Here is a 27,043-nt window from a genome sequence, read left to right on the forward strand (position 1 = left end):
GGCACATCTGGGTGTACGGATGTTGGCATATTGAAGAGGGAGCTGTAAGAGACTGATGGAGCGCAGGCCTGTAAAGCCGCACCTGGCTCGCACTGGGCACGGTTCTGCTTCGCACAATCTCTACTCGTAAATGCTGGGGCCCCGATCGGATAGCTGATCCTGTCATATCTCTGTGAGGAGGAGTGCTAAGAATCACTGGCAGGCGGGGACACAGAACTTCGCTGAACTCCACAGGATAGCACTAGTGCCCGCTGCTGTGACCTCGGAACGAGCCGTAACGTGGAGCATTTTTGGTCGGCCGTGGACGTGATGTATCTGAATATTGTAGATACGGACCCCAAAGCTTTGCAGCAGCAGGCGAGTTGGGTGATTAGCCGACTGAGTTAACACAAGCGGCGCCGGAGGGGAAACGTAAACTGAGAACTTGGGAAAACAGAAGGATCAAAGATAGCCGGGTGCAGCAGCACGGCGGGGAAGTCCGTTGTCGCGCTCTGCCATCTGGGCGGCCCCCTCCTGCATCAAAGCCTCTTTTACGGCGAACAGCGAAGAAGCAAGCCAAGGGAAAGCTTGATGTGCAAGGTTTGCATAATCTACATACAGAGAGCAGATGAGTCGGGCTGTAATGCTTTAGCACCTAGTGGCAGGTGATTCCGGTAAGATTGGTTCTACAACATGCATGCATATGCGCAGGCCTGCATAGATGCCAAAGGCCAGCAGACTTTCAGTGAAGGATCTAACTCCGAGCAGGCAGGCTCATTGGGGTGCTAGTCAGGATGGTGACAGAGGCAATCCACCGCAAAAGGGCTGCTAAGCATGTGGGTCATCTTATCATTTAGAGAGCAGATGTCGGTGGTGCTACATGGCTATCAAGAGACAGTACTGGTTATGGTTTGGGTGTTGCCCTTTGAATTCAGTGGTATACAACTGGGCAGTGGGCTCCATAAGCGGCTACAGGAGGTAGAGCCATTTAATTGCCACTCGTCCAGGAAGCAAATTAAACGCAGAAGTCTCTACAGGATCTGTGGCAGAGGATAGCAACTAAGAAGGGCAGTGAAGCATATGCTGCCACATCTACATTGACAGAGTATCACTGTTGGGGGAAGGACACAGACTATAAACACGCGCCTAACCAGTGATAAACACTCCAGCTCAACTTATAGAGTGTGGCGGCATGCAATTGTAAACACCTCCACTTCAAAAGATAGGACAGTGGCAATATGGCATGAATCAAGTCTGTGATGTAGTCAACAGCGTAACGCCTCCGCGCACGGTAGTTGCAGTACTCCCAATCTCAGCAGGAACGCTTTGGCTGGTGTAATTTGTCATATGCTGAGGGATAAGAAAAAAGCACTTTACTTAGCAGCTTCCAAGGATTCACAGGGCAAACACAATCAACTGCAAAAGCTCTGGGGCGCAACGGGCTTGGAGACAGCCCCTACCTGCCCAGGGATGCGACCCACTCAGCATCACAATACTGACACCCCAGAAGAGGAAATGGCGGCGGCTAAAGAGGACTTTGCATCAAGGTTTCAAGCATTTCAGGAAAAATTCTCAACCTTTCAAGCACAATTCAAGTCCTTTTCTATGGAAATAAAACAATTGTTAACAGACTTTGGTAAAGCCATTGCTACCCTTGGTGAGTGGGTTAAGGCCAACGAACAGGCAATACAAGTTCTCTCACAGGACAGCAAATTGACGGATATAGCTTTAGAGGAACTGGCCACAGCAACACGAAAACCTGGAAATACAGTATGAAGATCTAGAGAATAGATCCCATCGCTCAAATATCAGGGTACAAAATCTACCGGAAACGGTTTTAGACCCACAGCTCAAAGATGCGATAACTCAGATCTTTGCGGACTTGATCCCAGGCGAGGGGAATGTACAAATATCTATAGATCGTCTCCATAGGACCGGTCCTAAGAGGAGTGATCCGGGGGCTCGCCCGTGGGATGTATTGTTGGCATGCACCTCATATCAGCAAAAGGAGCAGATCATAAGAATGTCACGCGAACAAACAACAATGACCTATAACGGTTTGGAAATCCAGCTCTTCCAGGATTTATCACAAATCACTCTCCAGAAAAGGTGCAAAATGCAGCTTGTTGTTAGAGCACTACGGGACTGGAGAATTGGGTATCGATGGACTTTCCCGTTTGGAATTCTTTTCTCCTTGGAGGGCATACAATGCAGGGTCATGTCCCGTCAGAAAGGATTGGCTTTATTGCATATTGAAGATGAAGAAGGGGAAGCTGCACCAACATCGGATGTGGGGCGCATGCCCCAGCAAGTGAAATCGTGGGAAAGGTCTGTAGTCTTGCGTCGCACAAGGAAGCAGAATCAGCAACAGAAGGAAGACTGGAAGGCCCGCTTGAGAGGCCCAACTCCCAAAGGATCTGATTAAGAGGCATAGGTGTGCGTCTCAAAAAGTTATGGACCTGAAAATGCCTCACTATCATCACAAGAAGGAGGGTGAGATGAGTAGTTTATTCAGTGGTTCGTTTTGGGAATATCTGTCATTGTACAGATGGGGGTTTTAGGATGCCCCGCAAGTTGTCCTGGGGGAATGGTGGGATCATGCTGGGGCCAGGTGCCTCGGATTTGGTTAGGAACTGTGGCTCACACCAGGAGACTTTGAGAGGGGTGTGGGGGTTTGCGACCCATTGGGGTTAGGGGGGTGGGGGGAAGTTGGTGGGGTGGGGAAGAGGGGTGAGTCCACATAGCATTGTTGGAGTGAACTTGAGGATACGCTTGATCTTGGGGTATGCAAGCTGAAATAAACTAAATGGCTGTCCAATGGGTCAATTTAAGTGTTTCACACTGAACATTAGAGACCTGAATACACTGGCAAAGTGCAGGAAGCTGGATGCTCTTTTGGAGCATCACGGATTGGGTGGCACTCCAAGAGACGCACATATGTTTGTCGGATAAACATAAACTGCGTCTCCGTTGGTACCCACTACTCATACAGGCAAATCCAAAGGCTAAGAAGCAGGTGTGCTGTTGGCTTTGAAATCAGGCCCCCAAATAAAAGTTTTGAAAATGCACGTTCACAAAGAGGGACGGTTTGTGTTTGCCATTTTGGAAGTAGGCTGTAAAAAGGTAATGGTGTCGTCAATATACGCTCCAAATACGGGCCAGGAGGGCTTTCTGAAATCATTACTTATTCAGGTGGAAAAGCTTTGTGAGGGTGACATCATATTATTAGGGGAACTTAATATAGTTTGAGACCCGGAGCAAGGTCACCTCAACGGCACAATATGTACCTTCAAATTTGTTGAAACGAAAGTTTGTGCACCTTGCCTTGGTTAATGTGTGGCCGGCTCTAAAGGGGGAATTGAAAGGATAGACATATTATTCGCATGTTCATCATTCGTTTTCCCGCATTGATTATGTGTGGCTTTCCAGTACTCTCCTGAGCGCAGTTACGTCCATGACGTGCCATCCAATTGCGCTCTCTGGTCATGCTCCATTGACAATACAGATACAGATAGAAGGGGTAACTTAACGGGTATGGACCTGGAGATTTCCATCAGAGGTGGTTCAGGGTCCTCTGGTGAGGGGGAATATTGAGGCTAAGACAGTGGAAATTTTTTATATAAATACAGCGTCTCAAATCTCGGCTAATGTGATATGGGATGCATTTAAGGCTTTTATACAGGGCTCTCTTATTGTTGAGGCGGCAATTAAAAGGCAACAGAGGTTTGCGTTGGTGGAAACACTGGAGGCAGAACTGCAACAAGTGATGAGGGAGATGGAAAACCGTAAAGGTCTGGTGATATTAAAAGCTTATAGAACTGCTAGAGCCAAATTAAATCTACTTCTAACTAAAAAAGTGGAGAAATCTCTGCTGTATTTATGCCAGTCGTACTACGTCCAAGATAACAAGGCGGATAGACTGTTGGCGTGACAATTACGCCAGAAGAGCGCTGCACAGACTATCCTATCGATTACATTGCCGGATGGGAGCATAGTCACAGAATCGCCACAAATGATATCACAATTCCATTCATTCTATTCTCATCTCTACCATACGGAGGACCCAGATGAAAGATCACAAATTCAAAATCTCCAGACAGTACAGCTCCCTCAGATCTTGCAGTTGGAATGGGAGGTTCTGGAGAAGGACATTTCCACTGAAGAGGTAATGATAGTCATCAAGTCACTTCCTCTTAATAAGTCCCCAGGACCGGATGGGTTCTCTGCCCCCTTCTTCAAGACGTTTAGTGATGTTCTGGTCCCAAGGTTAACACTTCTTTACAACTCGTTCTTGAGCTCTGGGAGTATCTCTGCCTCTTTGGAGGAAGCATAGATTTTTATTTTCCCGAAACCTTGTAAGGACCCCGGGCTCTGAGGGTCTTACCGACCTGTCGCTTTAATTAACCTTGATGCTAAGATTTATTCAGAAGTCCTAGCAAATAAGATTGAGGCGGTGCTTTCTACTGTTATTTGCCCGGATTAGTCAGGGTTTATAAAACATTGACAGACTCATGACAATGTACTCCGGGGGTGCTATGTATTGGAAAAAGTGGCACTTAGGCAGATCCCAGCACTTCTCTTATCATTGGATGCCAAAAAGGCTTTTGACCGGGTATAGTGGTTGTTCAGGTTTTGGCTAAAATGGGATTTCGTTTGCAATTTATAGCAAGAATTAAGGTTAATTATAATTCCACAGTGGCCCGGCTGTTAATAAATGGACAACTTTGTTCCCCCATTCCCTTGCATTGAGGTACAAAACATGGCTGTCATATGTCACCTTTGTTGTATGTCATTGCTCTTGAACCCTTTCTTGCAAAAATCCGACAAACACAGGACATACTAGGAATATATTTTTGGGGGATACAACACAAAATCATGGCGTACGCTAAAGATATGTTAATCGCAGTCTCAGAACCAGAGATATCCTTAGATATCCTAAGAGAGAATAGAGAGGGAATTGGAGCAGTATGGTTCGGTGGCGGGTCTGAAAGTTAATATGGATAAATCAGAAACTTTAAACCTATCTTTGTCCCCTTCTACAGTTTCTGCCTTACATACACAAACCAAATTAGGATGGTCTCCGGGAAGCATTAAGCTTTTGGGAGTTAATATTACACCTAATTTGGAAGACCTATATCAGGCTAATTTTCCCCCTTTGTTGAAAACAATTATGAATTAATTTGGAAACTGGGCCCCTTGATGATTACTTGGCTGGGACGGATGAACATCATAAAGATGACAATTCTTCCTAAAATCTTATAATTTTTTCAGGTGCTCCCGATTCGAATCCCAACGGTATTTTTGAACACATTATGTAGGAGGATATCTGAATATGTCTGGAATAATAAGCCTCCGAGAGTGGCTTAGGATGTTTTAACAACTCCCACTGCAAGAGGAGGCTTTGAGCTCCCCGACTTTTATACATTTTACCAAGTAGCTCAACTTAGAATTGTTAAGGATTGGTGGGGTACGGACGAAGATAAATGCTGGCTGCAGATGGATCGGGCATGGGGGGGTCAAAGCTAGGGGAAGTACTGTGGCATGTCAAAATAAACCGCTCCCTAATATTCATAAAAGTAAAATTATACATCTCTTTGAAGACGTTTGAGATGGGGCGGCTAAAAGGCATAATTTGATGACATTTTCCTCTCCTCTCACTCCGATATTCTCAAGTACCGAGTTTTCTCCGGGCTGTGATCATCGGGCAGTTTTAAAATGGAAGCAGACGGGATGCAATAACCAGGATTTATTTATCAGTAGGGCTCTCAAGACATTTGATCAACGTAAGCTTGATTTTGGATTGGGTGATAGAGAGTTTTATCAATATTATCAGGTGCGTCCTTGGATACTGGCCCCCCACTTAGGCCGGCAGCAATAAGGGAACTGACTCAATTCGAGAAAAGTGTGTTACTACTGATCCAGGTAATAGGGCTTTTATATCGAATTTGTATACAATTTTGAATGGGTCATCTCCTAACATACCCATAAATCATAAATCCAGATGGCAGTTAACTTTGGGGGCTCAAGGACAATTGGCCTTATTACGAGGCTGGCGGCACAGCTGCTGGTATTATTTTTTTCCGGCACCCAGGAATAGACAATTACTGGGTCATTACGGCATTGCCGGACCCAGTAATTGCCCATTCCTGGGTGCCGGAAAATATTCTTCCCCATTGCCATTTGAGCCCCACAGGGCTCAATGGGAAGTGGGGAAGCCGGATGCACCGGCACCCGTTGCCTCTGACATGCTCTGCTCGCGGGTGCCAGTACGGCCGCCAGGTCAGACCTGGCGGCCGCAATGGCACCCGCGAGCAGTAGGCGTAGTTTGCCGGTCCGGGAACCATTGTACCGGCATGCTTACCGGTACCGTAGTTCCTGGACCGGTAACCTTATAATGAGGCCCAATGAATGGGAAGGGTTGTGGAGGGACAAACCTAAATATACTCCTTCCATACAGTTGAAGGAATTTTGGCAAAAATTACTCACACGGTGGCATTATACGCCTGCCCGTTTGTACACAATCAAATCCTCTTTGTCTGAGCTGAGTTGGAGACTGCGTGGTGCAATAGGCGATTGGGGTCATGTATGGCGGCACTGTCCGGTGTTAGCAGGATATTGGGCAGAGATAGATACCCATATGCAACAAGTGTTTGGTAAGTCAAAACCAAATTCTCTAAACTCTAAGTTGTTGATTTTTGACTCCGCTATGCGAGGAAACTCAAAACCAAAATGTACAACATATCTGGTGCTGCAGCTGCTCAAAAATGGAAATCCAAGAATCCGCTAACTGTGACTGAATGGTTTGACAGGATTTGGAATTATGTAGCACAGGAATGGACTAGTATGCAAGCCAGGGTGACAGACCACATTTTTCATAGACTGGGCAGAGGTACTGCAGTTCTTACAATCAGACTTTAATCTGCAATATTGCCCCCAACGTTTGTGTATTCTTGATATATGTTGATTGCTTACATGTGAAAGTATTGCCACTTAAGGACCCAGGGGGGGAATTTGGATAGAGGGGGTGGGGGGATGGGGAATTTTCTTTTTGCTGTAGCATTGTTTATTTTCTGTTTCTGTTAAAAAAAGATTAGAACTCAATAAAAAGTAAATATTGAAAAAAAAATGTACAGAAAAATATCTCACAAATGATGCCTCACCGGACCTTTCAACTTTCACTGGTGAATCAAGGTGATCTCCCCTTGATCAAGGTGATCTCTCACAAACGATGCCTCACTGGACCTGTCCACTTTCACTGGTGAATCAAGGTGATCTCTCACAAACGATGCCTCACCAGACCTTTACACTTTCACTGGTGAATCAAGGCGATCTCTCACAAACGATGCCTCACCGGACCTGTCCACTTTCACTGGTGAATCAAGGCGATCTCTCACAAACGATGCCTCACCGGACCTGTCCACTTTCCCTGGTGAATCAAGGCGATCTCTCACAAACGATGCCTCACCGGTCCTGTCCACTTTCCCTGGTGAATCAAGGTGATCTCTCACAAACGATGCCTCACCGGACCTGTCCACTTTCACTGGTGAATCAAGGTGATCTCCCCTTTCCACCGGACCTGTCCACTTTCACTGGTGAATCAAGGTGATCTCTCACAAACGATGCCTCACCGGACCTGTCCACTTTCACTGGTGAATCAAGGTGATCTCTCACAAACGATGCCTCACCGGACCTTTACACTTTCACTGGTGAATCAAGGCGATCTCTCACAAACGATGCCTCACCGGACCTGTCCACTTTCAGTGGTGAATCAAGGCGATCTCTCACAAACGATGCCTCACCAGACCTGTCCACTTTCACTGGTGAATCAAGGCGATCTCTCACAAACGATGCCTCACCGGACCTGTCCACTTTCACTGGTGAATCAAGGCGATCTCTCACAAACGATGCCTCACCGGACCTCAAGGCGATCTCTCACAAACAATGCCTCACCGGACCTGTCCACTTTCACTGGTGAATCAAGGCGATCTCTCACAAACGATGCCTCACCGGACCTGTCCACGTTCACTGGTGAATTAAGGTGATCTCCAGCGGACTATGATCATTATCCCTATAATTTTAATTTCTGAAAGTGATGAAAATCCACTTTTTGCTTTGTTTGTAAAGAATGTATTTCAACTGCAGACTGATGAAGTTTCCCCAGTTGCTTAGATGGGCATTACAAGGCCGAGCAGCAAATCTCTAATCTAGACGCCATTCAAATGTTAATAGGCTGACAATAGGTCCAAACTCGAGGACCAATGCATGCATTCTGATGCCTTCAGTGTATACACCGTAAACGCAGCCACTATTCTGTCCTTTTTTAGTTTTGGCTGTTTGTGGAAACTGTAAGCCCTGTCTGTATTGGCGTGGGGATATGGAGTGAAGATAGGAGAGATGGGTTGCAAGGAGGGTCACACTCTAGGTGTTTAGCTGTGTACCCACACATTGACCCCCATGGCCATGCTAGTCCCTATAGCAATTCCCACCAACTGCCTGCCCCTACCCACCCACCAGCCTCTGTGGTGTCTCTCAGCTAGCTCTTCTTTTAATTGAATCTAATTGTTATTTTTAAGTAGTCTTCTGAAAGGTAATGGATTCATTGCAGATATAAACTCCTGGTGTGAAAACATGTCTTAATCCAGTGTGCTGTAAGCCACTTTCTTTATAATATGTGTGTTCCTGCATATACTCCTTGCACTGAATTTCTCTTAACACATGAATTAGACAAGTCAATCGATTAGGCTTTTGCCTAGGCATTAGATAGGGGTTTGCCAGGGGCCCCTATAATATGCCCAGGTGCTTTAAATATTGCCATCTTATTGCAAGGTAGCCCCACGATGACAGTGTCTGGAAAATGCCTCTCTTAAAGACGTATGTCTACCGAAAATCCAATGTTGGCTTTGCCAAGGTTTTTTGAGTGTGGAGAGTTGCTCTCTCAGTACCTGCTACTCAACCTAGCAATTACTGAGTTTGTTTTGGCCTTATTGACAAGGGCCTTGAGTGTGCATTGTGCAAGCGGATTTGCCCGGATTCTTCCGTGCTTATAAACAGGAAGCATGGGCCTGGGGAAGGAGGCAGTTGAAAAGAAAGTGAAAGCAACGTAAATCGTCAGTCCTGCGAAAGCAGAGCGCGAGCCCAACACAAAGTACTGCAGCGCTGGCTCTGTGAATATGCGAAACTTTTAAACGGTCTAAAGATGAGTACAGAACACGAAAAACGCTTTGACCCGGCAGATACTACTCTGAAATTTGTTCGTAAAAAAGACGATATCACAGGTAAGGGCCAGAATAATTCTGGGCATAATTTTAAGCGCCATGTCCCATGTAAAACAAGAAAAGTGCCATTCCGCAATGCAATGGAAGGATATTTTTCTACTTAGCTGCACATTTTGTGCCTTTATATAAAAATGCCGTTCCGTCACGGAATTCGACTTTCTTGTTTCCCTTGCTTTGTTAATTGGGCGTTCAACGGAGGAGGAGTCGCATAACCCGTACACAGTGTGGCTAAATGGCGGGGCTTTCACGAAAAGATACACATGCCACTGTTGCTGTGTGTTTGGTTGTTGTTAGTGGGGTTTTATGTTGTGTCACAGAGGACAACATCGAGCTTACATCGCAGGACAATTCTACGTCAAGGCAGGTGGCGTTCAAAATGTTTGGGCTGGTTTTCACGAATTCACAGTAGGGGTTGGAGCCGAATATGGCATGTGTCATATGCCAGTGACACGTGCCACTGCATGTCACCACTACAAGTGCCACGTGCCACTAGCAGGTGTCACATGCCATGCCCCAAAAAAAGTGTCACGGTAAATCTGTCTCTTCTTTTTTCAAATTAAAGGATAGTTCCGGGACTTTTTTTTTTATTGTCCCTACGGTTCGGCCATGTGTTTTTAAGCATAACTCGGTAGATCGTAGAAAACTTTCCTATGGACCTTACCCGACTTTTCGTCCATTAACGCACTCGAAATCAGCCGCCATTTTCTGATAATCCTATCATTTCCCCCCATCGCCCTGGCTCACCTGCTTTTGCGGCACTAAATCAAATCCCCCGCCCCTGAAACAGACTTGATCAAAACATTCATATTCCCCGCCTCTATCCGTGACGTGACTGAGCTGCGTAGGCAAACGCGCCCAGGCGTCTTCTACGCGACTCCACACAGAACCCGGAAATCAACACAGATGAGCTCACACAACACAGCGCGCCACAATTGGGAATATGAAACTGTACTTTTAAATTAAACCGCAAGATTGTAAATTTGTTAAAGTACATTTATTTGACATCAAATGTTTTGAGAATATTCAGCGATTTTCATTGTTATTTGCTCACGTTCCAAAAAGTTTGTTTTGAGGCACGCGATGTTCCTTTGCTGTACACAGGGTCTTAGATCATCTCACAATACAGAGCCACAATTCGGAATATGAAACTGTGGTTTAAAAGCAAACGGCAAGATTGTACATTTGGCAAAGTACATTTATTGAACATCAAATGTTTAGAGAATATTCAGCGATTTGCATTTTTCTTTGCTCTCGATCCAAAATAGTTCGTCTTGAGGCAAGCGATGTTCGTGTGCAGTACACAGGGTGTTGGTTTATGATAAAATAAGCTCTTCGGTCGCACTGATAATCGCATGGCTGTTCCAACAACGAGGCACTATCCACCACAACGGTCTGTATGTTGCATCTAGCCGTTAGTACCGCGTAAGGGCATACTTGTACTTGGCAATCGTCCCATAAAATGGTCAGGGTGGTAACGTTGTTCACGCGGAGAAGCAACTGGCGGTTGAAAAAGCCATCCGCCGGTGTCTGGTACTCGTGACACATACAATAATGAAGGATGTACCTGTTTTAAAAACATAAAAAATGAAATTAGTCTCACCATCAGATCTTTATTAAAATTATTCATTTTATATATTAGGTCGGGAAATTATTTCATAGCTAGGACAGTGCAACTGGGTATTATACGTCAAGGGGGGGCTGTAGGATACTGAGACAGTCCCCCAGTGCAGGGGTTGACAGGGAGGCAGTGCAGGTGGAGAGTGGAAGGGCCCAGGACCGAGGTCGCAGACAGTGGACCAGTTGTAGCAGGGGAGAGGGAGAGAGAAAGCAGAAGCAAAGAGGAAGGTTTTGAGGTGCTTCCGTAAAAGGAGATGGTTCTCCTCAAGATAGTGCGCGGTACAAAACAATATGCCACATAGAACGAACAAGTACAACTTAACCCGTCTTTAAAGCTACTGTATAGTAATTAAATTGCGGTATAAACTCATCTAAAGAGTTACTTACATTATATTTGCATTTTCCATTGTGTCTGTGCGTAGGGCAGCCCCGAAATACCACTCCTATGCCGACGTTATTTCTTCTAATGAATGAACATTAAATGGCTTTCGTTTCTGAAATTATATTCATTATCATTTCTTACGTTATTGCCACACACCCCCAAAAAGAAGTCTTTCGGGATGGTCCCGGCCTGTCAAGGTCAAATAACAATAGAACCTTATACTGAGTCGTGGGCCATTCCGGCACCCGAGAAAAAATCAAAGCAGCTGACCTTCACTTTGAATGAGCACACATTCCTAGTTAGCTACATTCAGTGTAAGGCCATCTCACAGGACTCACAGAGCAATCACTTTTATTTACACAATACATAGCTACACATATTCAATGGGCCTGCGACATGAGGAGACTCGAGAGAACAGACAATCAAATTACAATCATTTAAACCGAGATGTGTATTTCTCAATGAGCTCTTCTTTAGGTGGACATGGAACAGAGGCAATGTTGGGTGGCAATGCAGTTGTCCCCTGCACAGGTTCGTTCACAACTCCATGTATGTGCCTATCTAGGACATCAACAATAAGTCTCTCAATAAAGTCATATTGCATATCCTCAAACACTGGTTTGATAACCCATTGTTTACTTCTTTTAGTGAAGGCCTTATTGTAGCGAAGCGTCCCTAAAGTTCCGGTCGACCTACTTTGTTGACGGCCAACATTATGGTTATGTGCCAAGACCGCTAGAAGAGTCCGATTTATCATGCCCTCCATGCCAAAATGCAATCGTTTTGGCCTGTACTTTAGGCACATATTGTGGAACACCTCCAAATCTCCTGTGTGGCAGAATTCCGTGAGTCCCCTCAAATCTCTTGTTATAGTTTTATCAAATACAATCTTTTCAATGGCTTTGTGAGTGGGTGATGAAGAAATCCACCACTTCTTCTTCCGTGCCTCCTCTGTGGACAAATGGCCATGTTCACAATTGTGGAAATGTTGGTTTGTGGTCCAGCGGTGAACGTTGCTACAGTGTAGCATTACTGACCGCCATTTTTCCAGTAGAATTTCCAACGACCCTCCACATGTTTTTGAGCTCCACCAAAGATGGTTGCTGATTGACTTGGACCACTGTGAAATACCTTGCATATCTTTTTTTTACCTGCAGCCGACATTTTTTTATTGATTGTTTTTGCAAGATGCCAAACGTCAAATTGGTGATTTATATTTTTGTACTCTTCTCTCATTGTCTTGGCAATTGAAACGTGTCTGTCTGTGGCTATCAGGTCGATCACCATTCCCCGCGATTGTAGTTCTTGCAATGATGCTACAAAGCCAACTTTCTCCATGGCCACTGAGGATGTACTTTGTGACACCTGCACGACCACCGAACTCACAATTTTCTTACTTTCCATGTCCTGAAAGTGGTAGGTGCAGTACTTGGCTGAAAATCCTGGGCTGTCGCACTGTCCATCACCGGCTAGCCTGAACCGTTTGCCCGCGAATGTACTATCAATAGACATTTTTTCCATTCTCCAAGCTTCGCTAATGGCTGGAAATAGATAATCGGTTTGGTATTTGTAGAACTGAGTTTTCGCAATGAAATGGATTCCCACAAACTGAAAGAAAGACTAACTTTTTAAAACTTGAACCACTAAAAAGTGCAGCCGCTGCACAAAGTAGATTGCCTGCTGGCAGTTGCCCCAGCATGGGTTGTGCAGACCATGAGAAAGGATGATATTTTGTACAGGTGGCATGTATTTTAAGGTTAGTGCCTCGAATTGCACGATTCACATTAATCAATGGCTCCCCACATACTTCCCCACCAACCGAATGCCCACATTTCATCCGAATAATAATATCAATCAAACAACTATCGAATACAATGAATTTGGCCTCTTTCCTTATACGGTCACTCTGCATCCCAGCTGGTTCGGCCTGTAACGTTGAGGACATGTCACTCACATGAAAGGTAGAATCTCTGATATCGTCTTCCGCTATGTTCAGTGATATTGATGGTGTTTCATTGTCGTCCACTTCATTCTCTTCCATTGCAACATCTGTTCCTTCTCCAGCGATGGGTGAATAAAACAATTTCTTCAACTTTCTCGCGGTCTTAGTTTTTGCGGGTGTGGATTCTGTGAATTGATCTCCGACTGCATCCGAACTACCGGGAGGACATTCACTATCAATGGCTGGATGTGGTATAGCTCCGTTGTCAATCACTTCATATTCTTCCCATTGGCACGATGCATCTCCAGTCTCAAGTCCCTGCCAAAAGGTTTGACAAGCAACATCTCTCGTTCGCTTCACTGTCTGTGTAGATCTAGTTCGTACACCCACTCGCAACTAGAGGACAGATTGGAAAAGGGATGTTCAGTTTAAACACAACTTACAGTATTGAACTATTAACAGTGAAAAACAACATAATATAGTGACCAGGACACTAACCTTCTTTTGCTTTCTTTTCTTTGAAACTTTCTTGCCTCGAACTTCAACATCTGGACGCTGTTGCTCCGACTCGTGTGTGCATGTCTCCACTTCCTCTTGCGCTGCAACGACTATATTTTCATAAGCACATCCATCACGCACTGACGCTCCATCGACTCCCTGAAACATAGAACTTTCATTAGTATGTATAATAATATCGAAAACACAAAATGTACTTGGGGACCAATACCCACGTACATCTCAATAGCAAAACACGAATTAACGCTTTGTGTAGAACATTCAAACGACAATTATTCACGCATTGTTGATCTAGTTAGATGGAACTGTCAAGATCCATACCTCGGGCTCCTCATAGACTTCCATTGATGATATTATTGAAGATGATGCTTCAGTAACTCCCTGAAACACAGTAATTGCATTAGTATGGTTTTCTATTTTGTTAAAAAGAACATAAACTTTGTGCAGGCGTCAACGGCTCATCTAAATAGACCTGCACAAATGATCAGTTGTCTAAAATAAATAATGGATATGTAAATATGATTCGATTTGCTCGATCGTTGGAAGTGTCACCACCCAGAGATCTGCATCAACTACTAGGGGTGATGTTCTTGTAGAAGAAGCTCCGTCATCTCCCTGAAACATAGTACTTGCGTTAATAAAGAAGGAAGTATAGCGGATGTAATCACGTCATATGATTTCGCTTGATCGAACTGTCAGTATCCATACCTCGAAATGCATAAGAACATCAAGGGACGATGTAACTGCGGTGCACACTTCTGCAAGCTGTTGCGCCGACCCGTAACTGCATGCTCCCCCTTCTTCTTGGACTAATGCTCCATCGACTCCCTGAAACATAGGACTTTCATTAGTAATGAACACAATATTGAAAAAAGAAGACACATAGGAGTGCGACGACAGAAGGACATATCAATGGCTAAAAACGAAAGAACATTGTGTGTAACAATCACGCTACAAGAATGCAAGATCTGATGATCTCCATCGATGGAACTGTCCGGAAACGTACCTCGAGCATCTGAGTGACATCAACGGTTGTCGTCAATACGTTGGACTCCTCAGCATCTCCCTGAAAGACAGTACTTGCATTATTTTGGATAACAATAATTATAACTGAAAACAAAGACTAGAGGACGAGTACAAGGGTGTACCATTAGATAAAATAATTACACGATAAATTAAAACTATTGATTTACATGCCTAAAACAAGTCAGTGGCAGAATAGCCAAGTAAGATTACCCGATAGGCGCTTGAAGTGGCTGATGACTGCAATAACGACACGGATGGAGAATCTTCCGCCTTCATATTGAGTGGATACATAAATGGGGAAATTATTGTTAGCTAATGCTAAACACTACCGCAAGGCCGAGAGATAAATACGTAAACTTGACTCACCAGTGGAGGGATGTGGACGAATAGAGTGGGAATAGCGGTTGAGAGCAATTTTCGCCTCGCTCGCGGTGTGTTCTTCTTTATTAGCAATGATGTGGAGTACATGTCTGAGCTAAAGTGCCTGCTGCAGATGCGGTATCGATCACCCCTCTTGTCCGCAAAGACTTCTAGGACTCTACTTTCAAGCTCAGACGGTGGATATCCGCAATATTGGACCCATTCTCTTATCTGATCTATTGTCTTAGGGAAAACATGCATTATAGTACCTTCAGATTTATTATGGGTCTTCGAAGGGCAACCGCCAATGGAACAGGCAGGCATTGTGGAAAGTTCTGAAAAGTAAAGATCAACAATTCTCTATGAATACCAATGTGTTAAAAAATTAAATGACACATAAAAGGTTCAATGCAAGGTTCGTTTTGGTTCTTGGAACTATACACGTTATTCACATGCGGATAAGTATTTGAATAACTTTAAAAAAATAGAAAAATAATTTGACTAAACTCAGAACATGTGACTAGTTACTTGCATGTACTGTCTTGAACGAAAAGAAATTGGACGCAAAATGATTATGGTACATGGCCTTACCTTGACGAACAAACAGTTAGACGCAGGGATCAGAGTAGTTTCTTGTCGTAGAACAGGGAGCAGTTCACAGGTTGCAAACTGACGAGTTTCCTCGAAGTGGTCACGGAAGTTCACAGAGACGAAGAGCAGATAACCAGCACCTTCACGGGTTGACTAGCAAAGCGCAAAGAAGTTCACATTAGAAATATGAAGTGGGTTATAAATAATTCGAAACAGGGGTGTGTTTGTGAATGAATGACGTGTATATGTCGTGGTATTATGCGGTTTGCAGGGGGCCGCCCAGCGTGAGGGGGGATGCTTGGCAGGAGACACGGGGTCTGGAGGTAGACATGGGAACAACAACCCATGCTCTATAGACCACTTTGAAGTGTACATGGTCTTTGGCACCTCTTGGCCTTTATCGCTCCCTGACAGCTCCACTTGGCAGCACAAGTACCCCTGTGCGAACTGCCTTTGATAGGGCGGGGGGTGGATTGGGGCGGTTGTCGTGCAGACAAGACACAGGAAGACTCGTGAATGGAGACACACTTATGTGGATTGCAGGGGGCCGTCCAGCGTGAGGGGGGATGCTTGGCAGGAGACACGGGGTCTGGAGGTAGACATGGGAACAACAACCCATGCTCTATAGACCACTTTGAAGTGTACATGGTCTTTGGCACCTCTTGGCCTTTATCGCTCCCTGACAGCTCCACTTGGCAGCACAAGTACCCCGGTGCGAACTGCCTTTGATAGGGCGGGGGGGTGTGGATTAGGGCGGTGGTCGTGCAGACAAGACTCGTTTGCCGCAGGGCCTCACCAAGGAGAGGCCATCTAACTGCATGTAAGAGGCAGGCTGCAGGATCTAGTACATGGAAGGCAGGGGGGTGAGTTTATAAATACCTCACCCTCCCAGGAGAATATATGGGTGCAGTTCACCCTGGAGACCCCGGTTGCCTAGGCAGTTAGTCAGCAGCAGGCTGGCCTGTGGTGGCAAGGCGGCACGGGCCAGAGGGGGTCATCTCTGTACCCGGTGCCCAAAAGGATGATTTATTATGATCAAACATATTGATTATTTACCTATAACCATGTTTTGTATCAATAAAATCCAACAGCCTTCCTTTTATTGCCAACGCTTGAACACAGTGGTGTGGTAAGTATTTTTGGGGGAGGAGGAAAGGCCGGGAGGCTTGATGCCAACCCGCAAAATAACATATGTATGTCTGCTGCATATGGGTTCAACGGTTATGTGGATTGAAGGTGGGCGGCCAGCGTGAGGGAGGATGCTGGCCGGAGACATGTGGTGTGACAAGACAAGGCACAGGAAGACTATTCAATGGAGACACACTAGATTCATTTAAAAAATCAAAACAACCATTGTTAAAATATATGTTGGGTTTTATTTTAGATCTTAATTTCAATTGAACATAAATAATAAACATTACACATTGTAAAGTTCCGGTTGCAGCACATCCAGGGAAAATCCGCGGTATTGTCCACTGTCGCTGGGGAAATGTTGTCTAATGGCAAGTACCGCACAGGCAGGTATTACTCTCCGAACGCGGTGTCCGAGCCTCCCGTGAAGCCACCAAGTGAAGCAACGATAGGCCACCAGCCTGTACCACCTGTGAAAACGAAAGATGCAAACTGTATTAAAATGACAAAACTTTCTTATCACTGTCGATTCAGGTAAAAAATGTCATTCTGCTTTGAAAAAAATTCTATCTAGAAAATGCACAATATGGAACCAATTTACATGCATTCGAATGATATGTAGATGTAATTTTATATGTGGGAGACGACCATGACATAGTGGTGGCATCACTGACATCAAAACCAGAGTATACTTACTCGTTACTCGGATTACGCGGACGAACAGTGCCGCGAAGTTCGTGCATAAGCACCATCATCATCCTCAACACGGTCCGTGAGAGGCAGGCTTCCCTGAACTCTGGCAGCTCCGTGATGCATTGCGGACTTGGCTCGCCTTCCGAAATGTAGGCCAAGCACCCGGAATTTTCACGGCAGCAGCAGTTCTCCTCCTCAGTTGGCATTAGCTTGCACCGATTGCACGTGCACCAGGTGGAGACGCCGTCCATGCGACATGGTCTAGGCTCTTCATCCGTTGACTGGTCCTCCCAACTGCCGTCCGAATCCCCATCGTTTTCGCGTGCTTGCCTTTCCAGTAGTTCTTGCTCGGTGTACTCGGGCTCGTACATATACAGCATTATTGTAGCCATTGTGTGGTAAAGAAAGTAAAATAATTTACAGAGATGGTACAGGTGTTCACAAGGCCTAGAAGCGGCGAAGGTAGCTGACCAGAGCACAGAAACGAGTCACAGAATACTCAAAGTAACACAGAGAGAGTAATGGAATCGAAAATCTGCTGCTGTGTGTTGTGAAACGGTGTGTTTATACTTATTGAGGAAAGAGGCGTCCTGCCATTTCCATGGCGACACTTCATTAGCTGAGGCGCAGCGATTGTTGACATGAAACGTGCTTTGGCGTTGGGAAATGGGCGGTACGCGTCTGCTGATGTCAGGCTCAGGGGCGGGGGATTTGATTTAGTGCCGCAAAAGCAGGTGAGCCAGGGCGATGGGGGGAAATGATAGGATTATCAGAAAATGGCGGCTGATTTCGAGTGCGTTAATGGACGAAAAGTCGGGTAAGGTCCATAGGAAAGTTTTCTACGATCTACCGAGTTATGCTTAAAAACACATGGCCGAACCGTAGGGACAATAAAAAAAAAGTCCCGGAACTATCCTTTAAAATCCTCCTTTTTTTGGTGGCATGCTGTGGCACGCTGTGGCATATGCCACATGTCACATTCGGCTCCTACCCCTTCTCCGAATTCATGTGTGGGTCCCCAGTTTGTGTACTGGCGCCTGTTCCGTCTTCTTGTTATGCGTCGATTTTCTGCATGTATTTATTCTCTCGGCTCTTTTTTGTCCGCGTGGTTTTTGCTTGCCTGTTTAATGTGATATGTTGAATTTGACATTTCTCGCGTCTCCCTCCCCGTAATGGTTTTCTTGCTCTTACTTCTGGAGCCGCTCCATTGAGGTGATGTATTACCTCTTAATCTCTTGTGACGCCTTCCTCACCAGCTGAAAGAGGTCTTCTTCTCGTTCTCCTCAGACAATTATCCCAAGGGAAAAAAATCACTCCTTCCCTTTGGCCCACACGTCCTCCACCACATGCCCCCATCACTAGGGCTGAGGGAGGCAGAGAGTCAGGGAATTCAAGGTTCGGGCCGAGTCAGGAGTCTGACCTGGGTGAAACACTATTTGGCACCCCACCACGCAAACACATCTTAACAGATCTACAAATCTAAATGTAGCACTATAATATTTCAACCTAACCAGGCTGTCTGCATTTCCCGCTCTGTGTTGTATTTCACACAAACAACCTGCAAGACTCATTTTAAGGATGCATGCAAGAATCGTGTATCAAAACTGAAAAACAAACTGCGAAAATGTTCACAAAGAACACGTTGGTAAAATACAATGGACGTCATTAAATCCAAACTTGGCTACTTTTACTGCCATTCACTTCCACAGAGTTGATGAGTGGTGGTAACATAGTGTGAGTACCCATGTTTGGAGCCAATAGGATTCCATGGGATGTTGCCAGATTTACCACTAGCGGTAATCCGACAGTGGTAAATCTGATTTTTGGCCTTAAAGATGAGGATTTACTGCTGGCATCTTTCTGGTGGTAAATCCTTCACATTTCAAGGCCAACAGTATATCTCAGCAGTGCGGTAAAGGTGGCAGTAACAGAATTACTAAAGCAAAGCAAAAAAGGTTATGGCTGAAAAGTTTAAAATTCATCTTAACCTCTGCATTGCTCTGTACAACCCTCCAGACCAATGTTCTTCGCCTGCCAAGTCGTTATACAAAGGGGAAAATCAGGCTTGGTCCCAACCCAAAAGGGCAGTCCAGCCCGAACTGCTATGTCACATCCCTTCTGCACGAGACCACAAGCATCACCAGACATGTTTTGGTCACATTGGGCCTGATTAAGTTATTTCATGTTAAATTTTATTTATAAAGTGTGTGGTCGCCACCAAAGGCACCATGGCATCAGTGAGTAGTAGCTTTGGTCTCTAGACCCAGCAGGCACAGGGCCGACATCTTGCTTGTGGTCTTGTGCAAAGGAATGTGACCTAGCATTTCGGGGTGGACTGCCCCTTTTGGGGTGGGACAAAGCCTGATTTGCATATGGTCTTTCCCCTTCTCTAATGGCTTGGCAGGCTGAAAAACGATGGTCTGAAGAGTAGCCCAGAGCTGTGCCTGTGGGTATGATTTGTTCAACACCTTCAAACATCAACTTTTGGTTTTGCTTTAACAACGGAATACTGCTACTTTTTAATTGCACTGCCAACTTTATATTAAGCCCAAATGGGGCTCAGTATGAGTTCCCCAATCCAGAAAAAATGCTGGAAAAATGCCGGAAATAATGCTGGCAATTCTGGCACCGTAATTTTTAACCGGACCGCAGAAACACAAGTGAACTACCAGCAGGCCAGATTTGCCGGGAATTCACGCCCCTAACGGCAAATAAATGCCTGAATCACCAGCACCACTAGTAGCAGGGCTGGTAATTCTGGCATTTCCATCCCATGGAATGGGAATTTACTGGCGTCTCCAACACCCATAATACCTCGGTAGAAACGGTAAGGCAGTTTTGCAGGTATCCCGCTGGAATTACCGGCAGGATACCGGCAAAACTGTAATGAACTCCAATGCCTAAGTTGCATGGAAAGAGCGCAGATGTGTGTGCTCTGTTTTCAATGAACAAACTGTGAATGTTATGTATTGCACAAAATTATTTTTTGTGACTGCATAAAAATGGCTCCTATTTAATTTCTGCTATTGCCAAATAATGTATACTTTAGCAATGGATGCAGTAGAAGCCGAATGAGATATCCCACTCTTGCTGTGATAATCCACTGCGGTCTCATCCCATGCTTTTTACCTGAAGGCAGTGTACCCCGGTATAAATTTAAGTTGCTTATTTCAAAATGGTTTCTACTGTATCAAGTTGCTCACAGATGTGTTTGGATTGTACTATTATTGTAATTTTAGCTGCATGCCCCCAGAGTTTAGTCTTAGTTTCATGTGTGCCCCCTTGATATCCGCTCTTTCTCTTTCTGTGCTGTTTCGTGCTATTTTAACTAAAATTTCCACCAGTGCCGGATTTAACCCTGTGGAGGCCCAAAGTCAGTCGACATTTCAGGGCTCCCAACGCAAATTATCTCCTTATGCGTTTTTAATTTTACCAACCAGGGCTCCCAACGCAAGTTATCTCCTTATGCGTTTTTAATTTTACCAACCAGCAATTATATTAGGTTTTGATGATGTGTTGCTTACAACAAGCGTTCTGTATTAGATTACTGTAGCTCTGTGCAGGCTGAGTTGAAAGCATGTCTGACTGGCGGTGTTCCCTTCCCTGTATGGTACAAAATCTGGCATGGGGTAGTAGCACTAACGGGGCACCCAGGACCATCTACGGGTGCTTTCACCTTACTATACTTACCCTGACGAGAAACGGCCTCATTTATGAATAACAAATTTATACCTTGGTGCCGTGTACACCATATTTTGTGTATGTCTCACTGCCACCATTCCTCCCCCAACTATGCACCGACACATTGTCCGTCAGCTACTGGCTCGCCCTCATAGACAGTATTGCAATATGTATAACAGCTACTTGGAAACGTGTCTTGTATTAAAAATACAACTAATCATGTTTATGGCACACCACAAACTGAATAGTCTCTTGACAATTGGTTTTATTATTACCTACCTTAAGCAAGCCGAGCGACTCCAACACAGAGATGACGGTTCAGGACCGAAAAACAAGTTCCCTTTTGATGCCGCAGGCACCACTCTGGGCCTCTGATGACTACTAGTCCTGCGTCTCCCTGCCCGTTTGCACCAGCCAGGGTGTGTCCTAGACTCAATGAGTCTGTGCTTGGGCCCTAGCGGCACGCACAGACACACAAGTAAAAACTGAAATGCAAGTCGTCAGGAGGGTGTAGCCACATGGACGTGGTGGAAGACAGATATGATTTTAAAGAAAGTAAAAAGAATGCTAATGCAGTGCAGCGCACCAGGGCTTCTGACTTGCTGCTTTTGGTGACAGCTGGCCTGCTCAGCTGAGAAGTGCCGCCAAAAGAGTGCTGGTGTCCAGCCCCGGCAAATACCAGAATAAATTAAGCACTGGCAGGGCCCCTGAAAGTAGTGAAGTACATAAGCCGGTGCTTACTTTGCCTATCGGGTAATCCGGCACTGTTTTTCACCGTGCTACTGAGCGCTTGCACTCTTGTGTCACCAGAGGGTAACACACAGGCATAATTGGCCCACATCAGCACAAAGCTCTGATGGAAAGTCTGTTTGCACCTGTTTAAGGCAAATTGGGGCTTTATAAATTGTTTTGGTGAGGCCCCTCCTTTATCTCTGCTTTTATACTCCTAGGTTAATTGCGAATCATCATTATTGAATTAGTTCTGTTTTTTACTTCTTGATTTTTCCAGGCCCTTTCACTCGCAAAGCTAGATTTTTTCCTTTTAACATTGGCACCGGTCATATATCCCCTCGGACACGGGCGAAATGAGTGCAGAACTTCATCTATAGTATCTCGGATGAGTCTAATCTTATTCAGCTTTCCTCTGCCCAGGCAAATGAAAAGTCAGCTCACAACTCAGTCGGTAGATGTTTAGATGTTTAGACACCAGTAACCGTACCAAATCTTGGCGTCTGATCCCTACTTCGGTTGCCTCTCTTAGTTTTGGCCTGAACTGTGCTCTTATCAATACGCATTTGGCAATCGCGAATGCTGCACTTGTCATTTTATTCAAGAAAATAAATAGGATGTCATCTTTATCACAGAAACATGGTTCAACCTATGTTGTCGGGTGTAGTTCCCACCCAGCAGTTCTCATTAGCTTTTCAATTCAATGGGCAAATCGCCCTATGAAAAGATTTGTGGGGTGGGGTTTGTAAAGACTGGTAGGGGGTGTCTGTACTTCCGCTCTCTATATGGTAGAGGAGAGGCACAGAGGACCCCAGCCAAGATTCTCTATTATTGGTACATGGTCGAGCAATCAAGGCCTAGCTTCTCAGGAGGTGATGCAGGCTGGTTATTAAGTACAGTGTAGTCCCCGAACCCCACAAAGGAATGTCCACACACTGTATTACTGAAAACACAGTCTTTATATAATTAATATTCAAAGGTATGTACACGATCACAATAACACACTTTGTACTCGGAAGTCAATAATGATAAATATATACAATTCTAAAGTGGTACCACCAATGTTATCAAATCTCATTAAAGTGCATCAACTGTACGGTTAAAATGTCACACAGATCAATAACGAGGAAACCAGCAATAGAGATAGGAAGGAACGCAAGATGGTTGAAACAGTAGGCAGAATGCTGACCCCTACCACTAGGCACAGTTCTGTGTGGAGATCCCCCCACCTGGGCAACCTGTAAATAAAGATATATAGCACAAACCCAGTCCATATAATGTTCAATAGTCTTATTTCCTCCTATTAAGGTTTTACCCCCCCCCCCAATGTACCTGGTGGAGTAGAGTTCTCCGAAGATGCGTCGACTGATCCTTCTTGAGTGACTCCCTTTAATGCAGAAGCCACGGATCGTTGAGAAGTGTCGAGGAACTCGGCGTTCGGTGTCAGGGAATCGACGGCCCTTCTTGAGTGCCCTCCCTTTAAAGCAGGAGTCACGGGTCGTCGAACGTCCGACGGTGAACAGGTTGAACTACACGTTCCTAGCGGTGCTCGTCGACGACAGAGCGTTGGCGTCCTGCAAGGAAGAGGCGTGCGGTGCACCTCGGTGACGATAGTTCTGGACCGCAAAGAGATGATGAAGAACTGTGGCCCAGCAAGGGTGTCGAGTCGTCGGTGTCTCTGTGGTCTTTAGGTGGCGGGAAACCCACCGGTGGATGCTCCTCGGCGCGTCGACGGTCGGGCCTTCTCCAGCGGGAGACAAGCGGGTGACGATGCAGATGAGAGCGTCTGATGATCAATTGAAGTTCTTAGGGAAACAGGAGCACGGCTGCTCCGGTCGGCGACGGCGGTCGTCGACAGTGGCGGACAACAGTCCGAGTGCTTCTCTTTGGAGTTCCGCAGCAGTCCCCGTATCGGGTCGGCAGCCTGTCGAAGATCTGTCTACCAGGGAGCGTTGGCAAAGATCAGCTGTGCACAATGGTCCCTCGTAGCTCGGGAAGAGGGCGCCTTACCAGGTCCTCTCTGAGTCAGTCCTTGGAGGCACAGCAGCTTTCAGATTGCGAAGGAGAGCAACAGCAATTCTTCTCGTCCAGCAGGGCTTCAAGGTCAAGCTTCAGTTACTCCAGTTACTCGTCGTAGTGGACTTCAGCTTCTGAACACGATTCCTAGCAGTGAGAGGTCCCCAGATATACTGTTGACATCCCATTCATTCGGCTGGGTCACACTCAAGCATCCAATCACGACTAAGGGCATTCATGCAGTCAGGCAGCCAATCAGGCACACGAGGTATTCAGGCCATTCACTTCTCTCCAGACACTCACAACAAGTTATGTGTATTGGGACAAGTACCGAGCCATTCAACACTCCAAGCTGCATTCATACTGGTTTCAGGCAGGGCTGTCTCAGTCATTGTGTCAACCACCAGATACTAGACATCCACAACACAGAATGCATATTCGTCACACACTCTATTCACCTGGGTCCCACCCACAGGAGGTACCCACAACATACATCACTGGGAAGGCTCCAGCTAGTCTGGCCGGGCCTTCACAACAAAACCATATATGGCACTTCCATCCAACAGCCAGTCAGGGGGAAGGGACAGAGTCAGGGCTTCCCAGGACTTTGGGAAAACAAGGTAATGGGTAATAGAAAGCAAGAGACCACAGGGGCCCATCTTGTTTTTCATCAGGAATCAACTGATCCCAATGGCAGGGCCGGGGTATCCCAAAATGGAGGATACTCCGTGCACCTGTCAATTTCAGCATGGAGCTGTCACCAGCCCATACCCTGCTCTGTGGGCCACCCACAGGTGCCCAAAAACATACACTAGGGGCACAGGGTTGTACCCCCACCTATGGGTGTCATAAGGGTATCCCACAGGTCTGTTCACCAAACCAAAAGAGAAAGAGCTGCACCGCCAGGAGTCCCACATGAACTCCTGCGCGGAAAACACGACCAAACACACGATAAAAAGCAGTAAAGGACAAGGATACGGAGGCCCTGCCCCTCCGATGCATTTCCAGCATCACAGTCGCCCCCCCAGACTGAGGTGGAGGGTGCCTAATCTCCCACGGGATAGACACCCTCATCCAGACGGTCAACATACCTTCTGGAAAGGCCATCTGCATTATCGTGACTCTTCCATGGTCTGTGCTCTATGGTGAAGTCTAGCCCTTGCAGGCTAATGGACCACCAGAGCAGTTTCGGGTTCTCACCCTTCGTCTGCATAAGCCACTTCAGGGGCTTATGATCTGTTTGGACCTTGAAGGTAGACCCCGTAAGGTAGGGCCTAAAACGCCTAAGGCTCCAAACTATACTAAAACATTCCTTTTCAACAGTAGCCCACCTAAATTCTCTACCCTTGAGTTGTCTACTGATGAATATGATAGGGTGTTCTCTCCCTTTGTCATCTAACTGGGACAAGACTGCTCCAATTCCGGTGTTGCAGGCATCTGTCTGGACGATAAAGGGCCGGCTGTAGTCAGGTGCACACAACACGGGTGCCCTACACAGACTTTCTTTCAAGCCATCAAAGGCCCTCTGACAGTCTTCAGTCCAATTAACCTTCCTAGGCTGTTTGGGTGAAGTCAGAGCTGTCAGTGGTGCAGCTATGGGTCCATAGTCCGCCATGAAATTGCGATAATACCCAGTGAGGCCCAAAAAGGCTCTCACCTGGGTTTGAGTAGTGGGAGTCTCCCAGTCCTGTACATCCTGTACCTTACTGGGGAGAGGTTGGATTTGACCCCCTCCTACCTCATGACCAAGATACTGACTTTCCCCTGAGCTATCTGGCACTTGGTGGCCTTGATAGTGAGGTTAGCCCTTTTCAAGGCCTGCAACACTCTACCCAGATGTGTCAAGTGCTCTTCCCAAGAGGACCTGTAGACAGCAATGCCGTCTAAATAAGCCACACAAAAGGCTTCCAACCCACTGAGAGCATGATTGACCAATCTCTGGAAGGTGGCAGGGGCATTCTTCAACCCAAAAGGCATGACCCTAAACTGGTAGAGTCCCTCTGGTGTTGAGAACACCGTCTTTTCCTTGGCATGGTCCGTCAGAGCTATTTGCCAATAGCCTGAGGTGAGGTCAAAGGTGCTCACAAATCTGGCAGCACCTATGGTGTCCACGAGCTCATCAGCCCTGGGCAATGGGTGCGCGTCAGTATTGGTGACGGCATTGACTCCTCGGTAGTCCACACAGAACCTCCAATCCTTGGTACCGGCCTGGGAACTTGCCTTGGGGACAAGGACCACGGGACTGGACCAGGGACCGGTTGAGGGTTCAATAACACCCAGATCCAACATCTTGCCTGGATGTGGTTCTTAACCATATCTGACATTCGGTAGCTCCTGCTCTTGACAGGCACGTTGTCACCAGTGTCAATCTCGTGCTTACACCATGGTGTAAGGCCTGACATCAGCAAAAACAGAGAGGCATACTGCTGGAGCAAAGTCCTGCAGGCCCTCTGCTGCTCGGTTGTGAAATCTGAAAAGAGATGCACTCCCTCCACTGAGCCATCCTGAGGGTTGCTATGCAGCAAATCAGGAAGGGGCTCACTCTCATCCTCTTCTTGCTCTGAAGCCAGCAAGAGACATGAGACTTCGGCTGGAAAGTCTTGAGCCTATTAACATGGAATACCTGAGGGGCTACTCCTGGGATTCCCATGTCAACCAGATAATTGACCTTGCCCATCTTGCAGATTATCCTGAAGGGTCCAGTCCACTTATCTGCCAATGCCCGAGGCTTGGTAGGCTCCATCACGAGGACCCCCTGTCCCGGAGTCCAATCCACTTGCGATGCTTTAAGGTCATGCCAGTATTTGTTCAATTCCTGGCTGGCCTTGAGATTCGCTATTGCTTGACCCATCATCTGTGTCATCCTAACACATAGTCCCCCACTTGCTTGGCGGGACCGGGAGGGGTGGCTTCCAAACCACCTCTGATCAAGGCAAGGGGCCCCCTCACGGGATGTCCAAAGAGTAACTCAAAGGGGCTGAAACCAACACCCTCTTGAGGTACCTCTCTGTAAGCAAATAGTAGGCATGGCAGGAGGAGATCCCATTTCCTCCTTATGGGCTCTTCCAAAGCACCTAGCACGCCCTTGAGAGTTTTATTAAACCT

General features: G+C 46.1%; 2 protein-coding genes across 3 annotated transcripts in view; one reads left to right on the forward strand and one right to left on the reverse strand.

Annotated features, from left to right (window-relative positions):
* LOC138491618 (E3 ubiquitin-protein ligase DDB_G0292642-like) overlaps positions 1 to 27,043 on the reverse strand; it is a 536,293-nt gene that overhangs the window by 298,136 nt on the left and 211,114 nt on the right. The gene's annotated exons all lie outside the window — the stretch shown is intronic.
* LOC138491617 (E3 ubiquitin-protein ligase DDB_G0292642-like) overlaps positions 9,062 to 27,043 on the forward strand; it is a 150,167-nt gene continuing 132,185 nt past the window's right edge. The window contains exon 1 of the mRNA XM_069618242.1: positions 9,062 to 9,254. Coding sequence (XP_069474343.1) covers positions 9,176 to 9,254 — 79 coding nt within the window. The 5' untranslated portion in view covers positions 9,062 to 9,175. The remainder of the gene's footprint in view (positions 9,255 to 27,043) is intronic.

This window comes from Ambystoma mexicanum, chromosome 10, assembly GCF_040938575.1.
Source record: "Ambystoma mexicanum isolate Mex_15411 chromosome 10, UKY_AmexF1_1, whole genome shotgun sequence".
Classification (NCBI taxonomy): Eukaryota; Metazoa; Chordata; class Amphibia; order Caudata; family Ambystomatidae; genus Ambystoma; species Ambystoma mexicanum.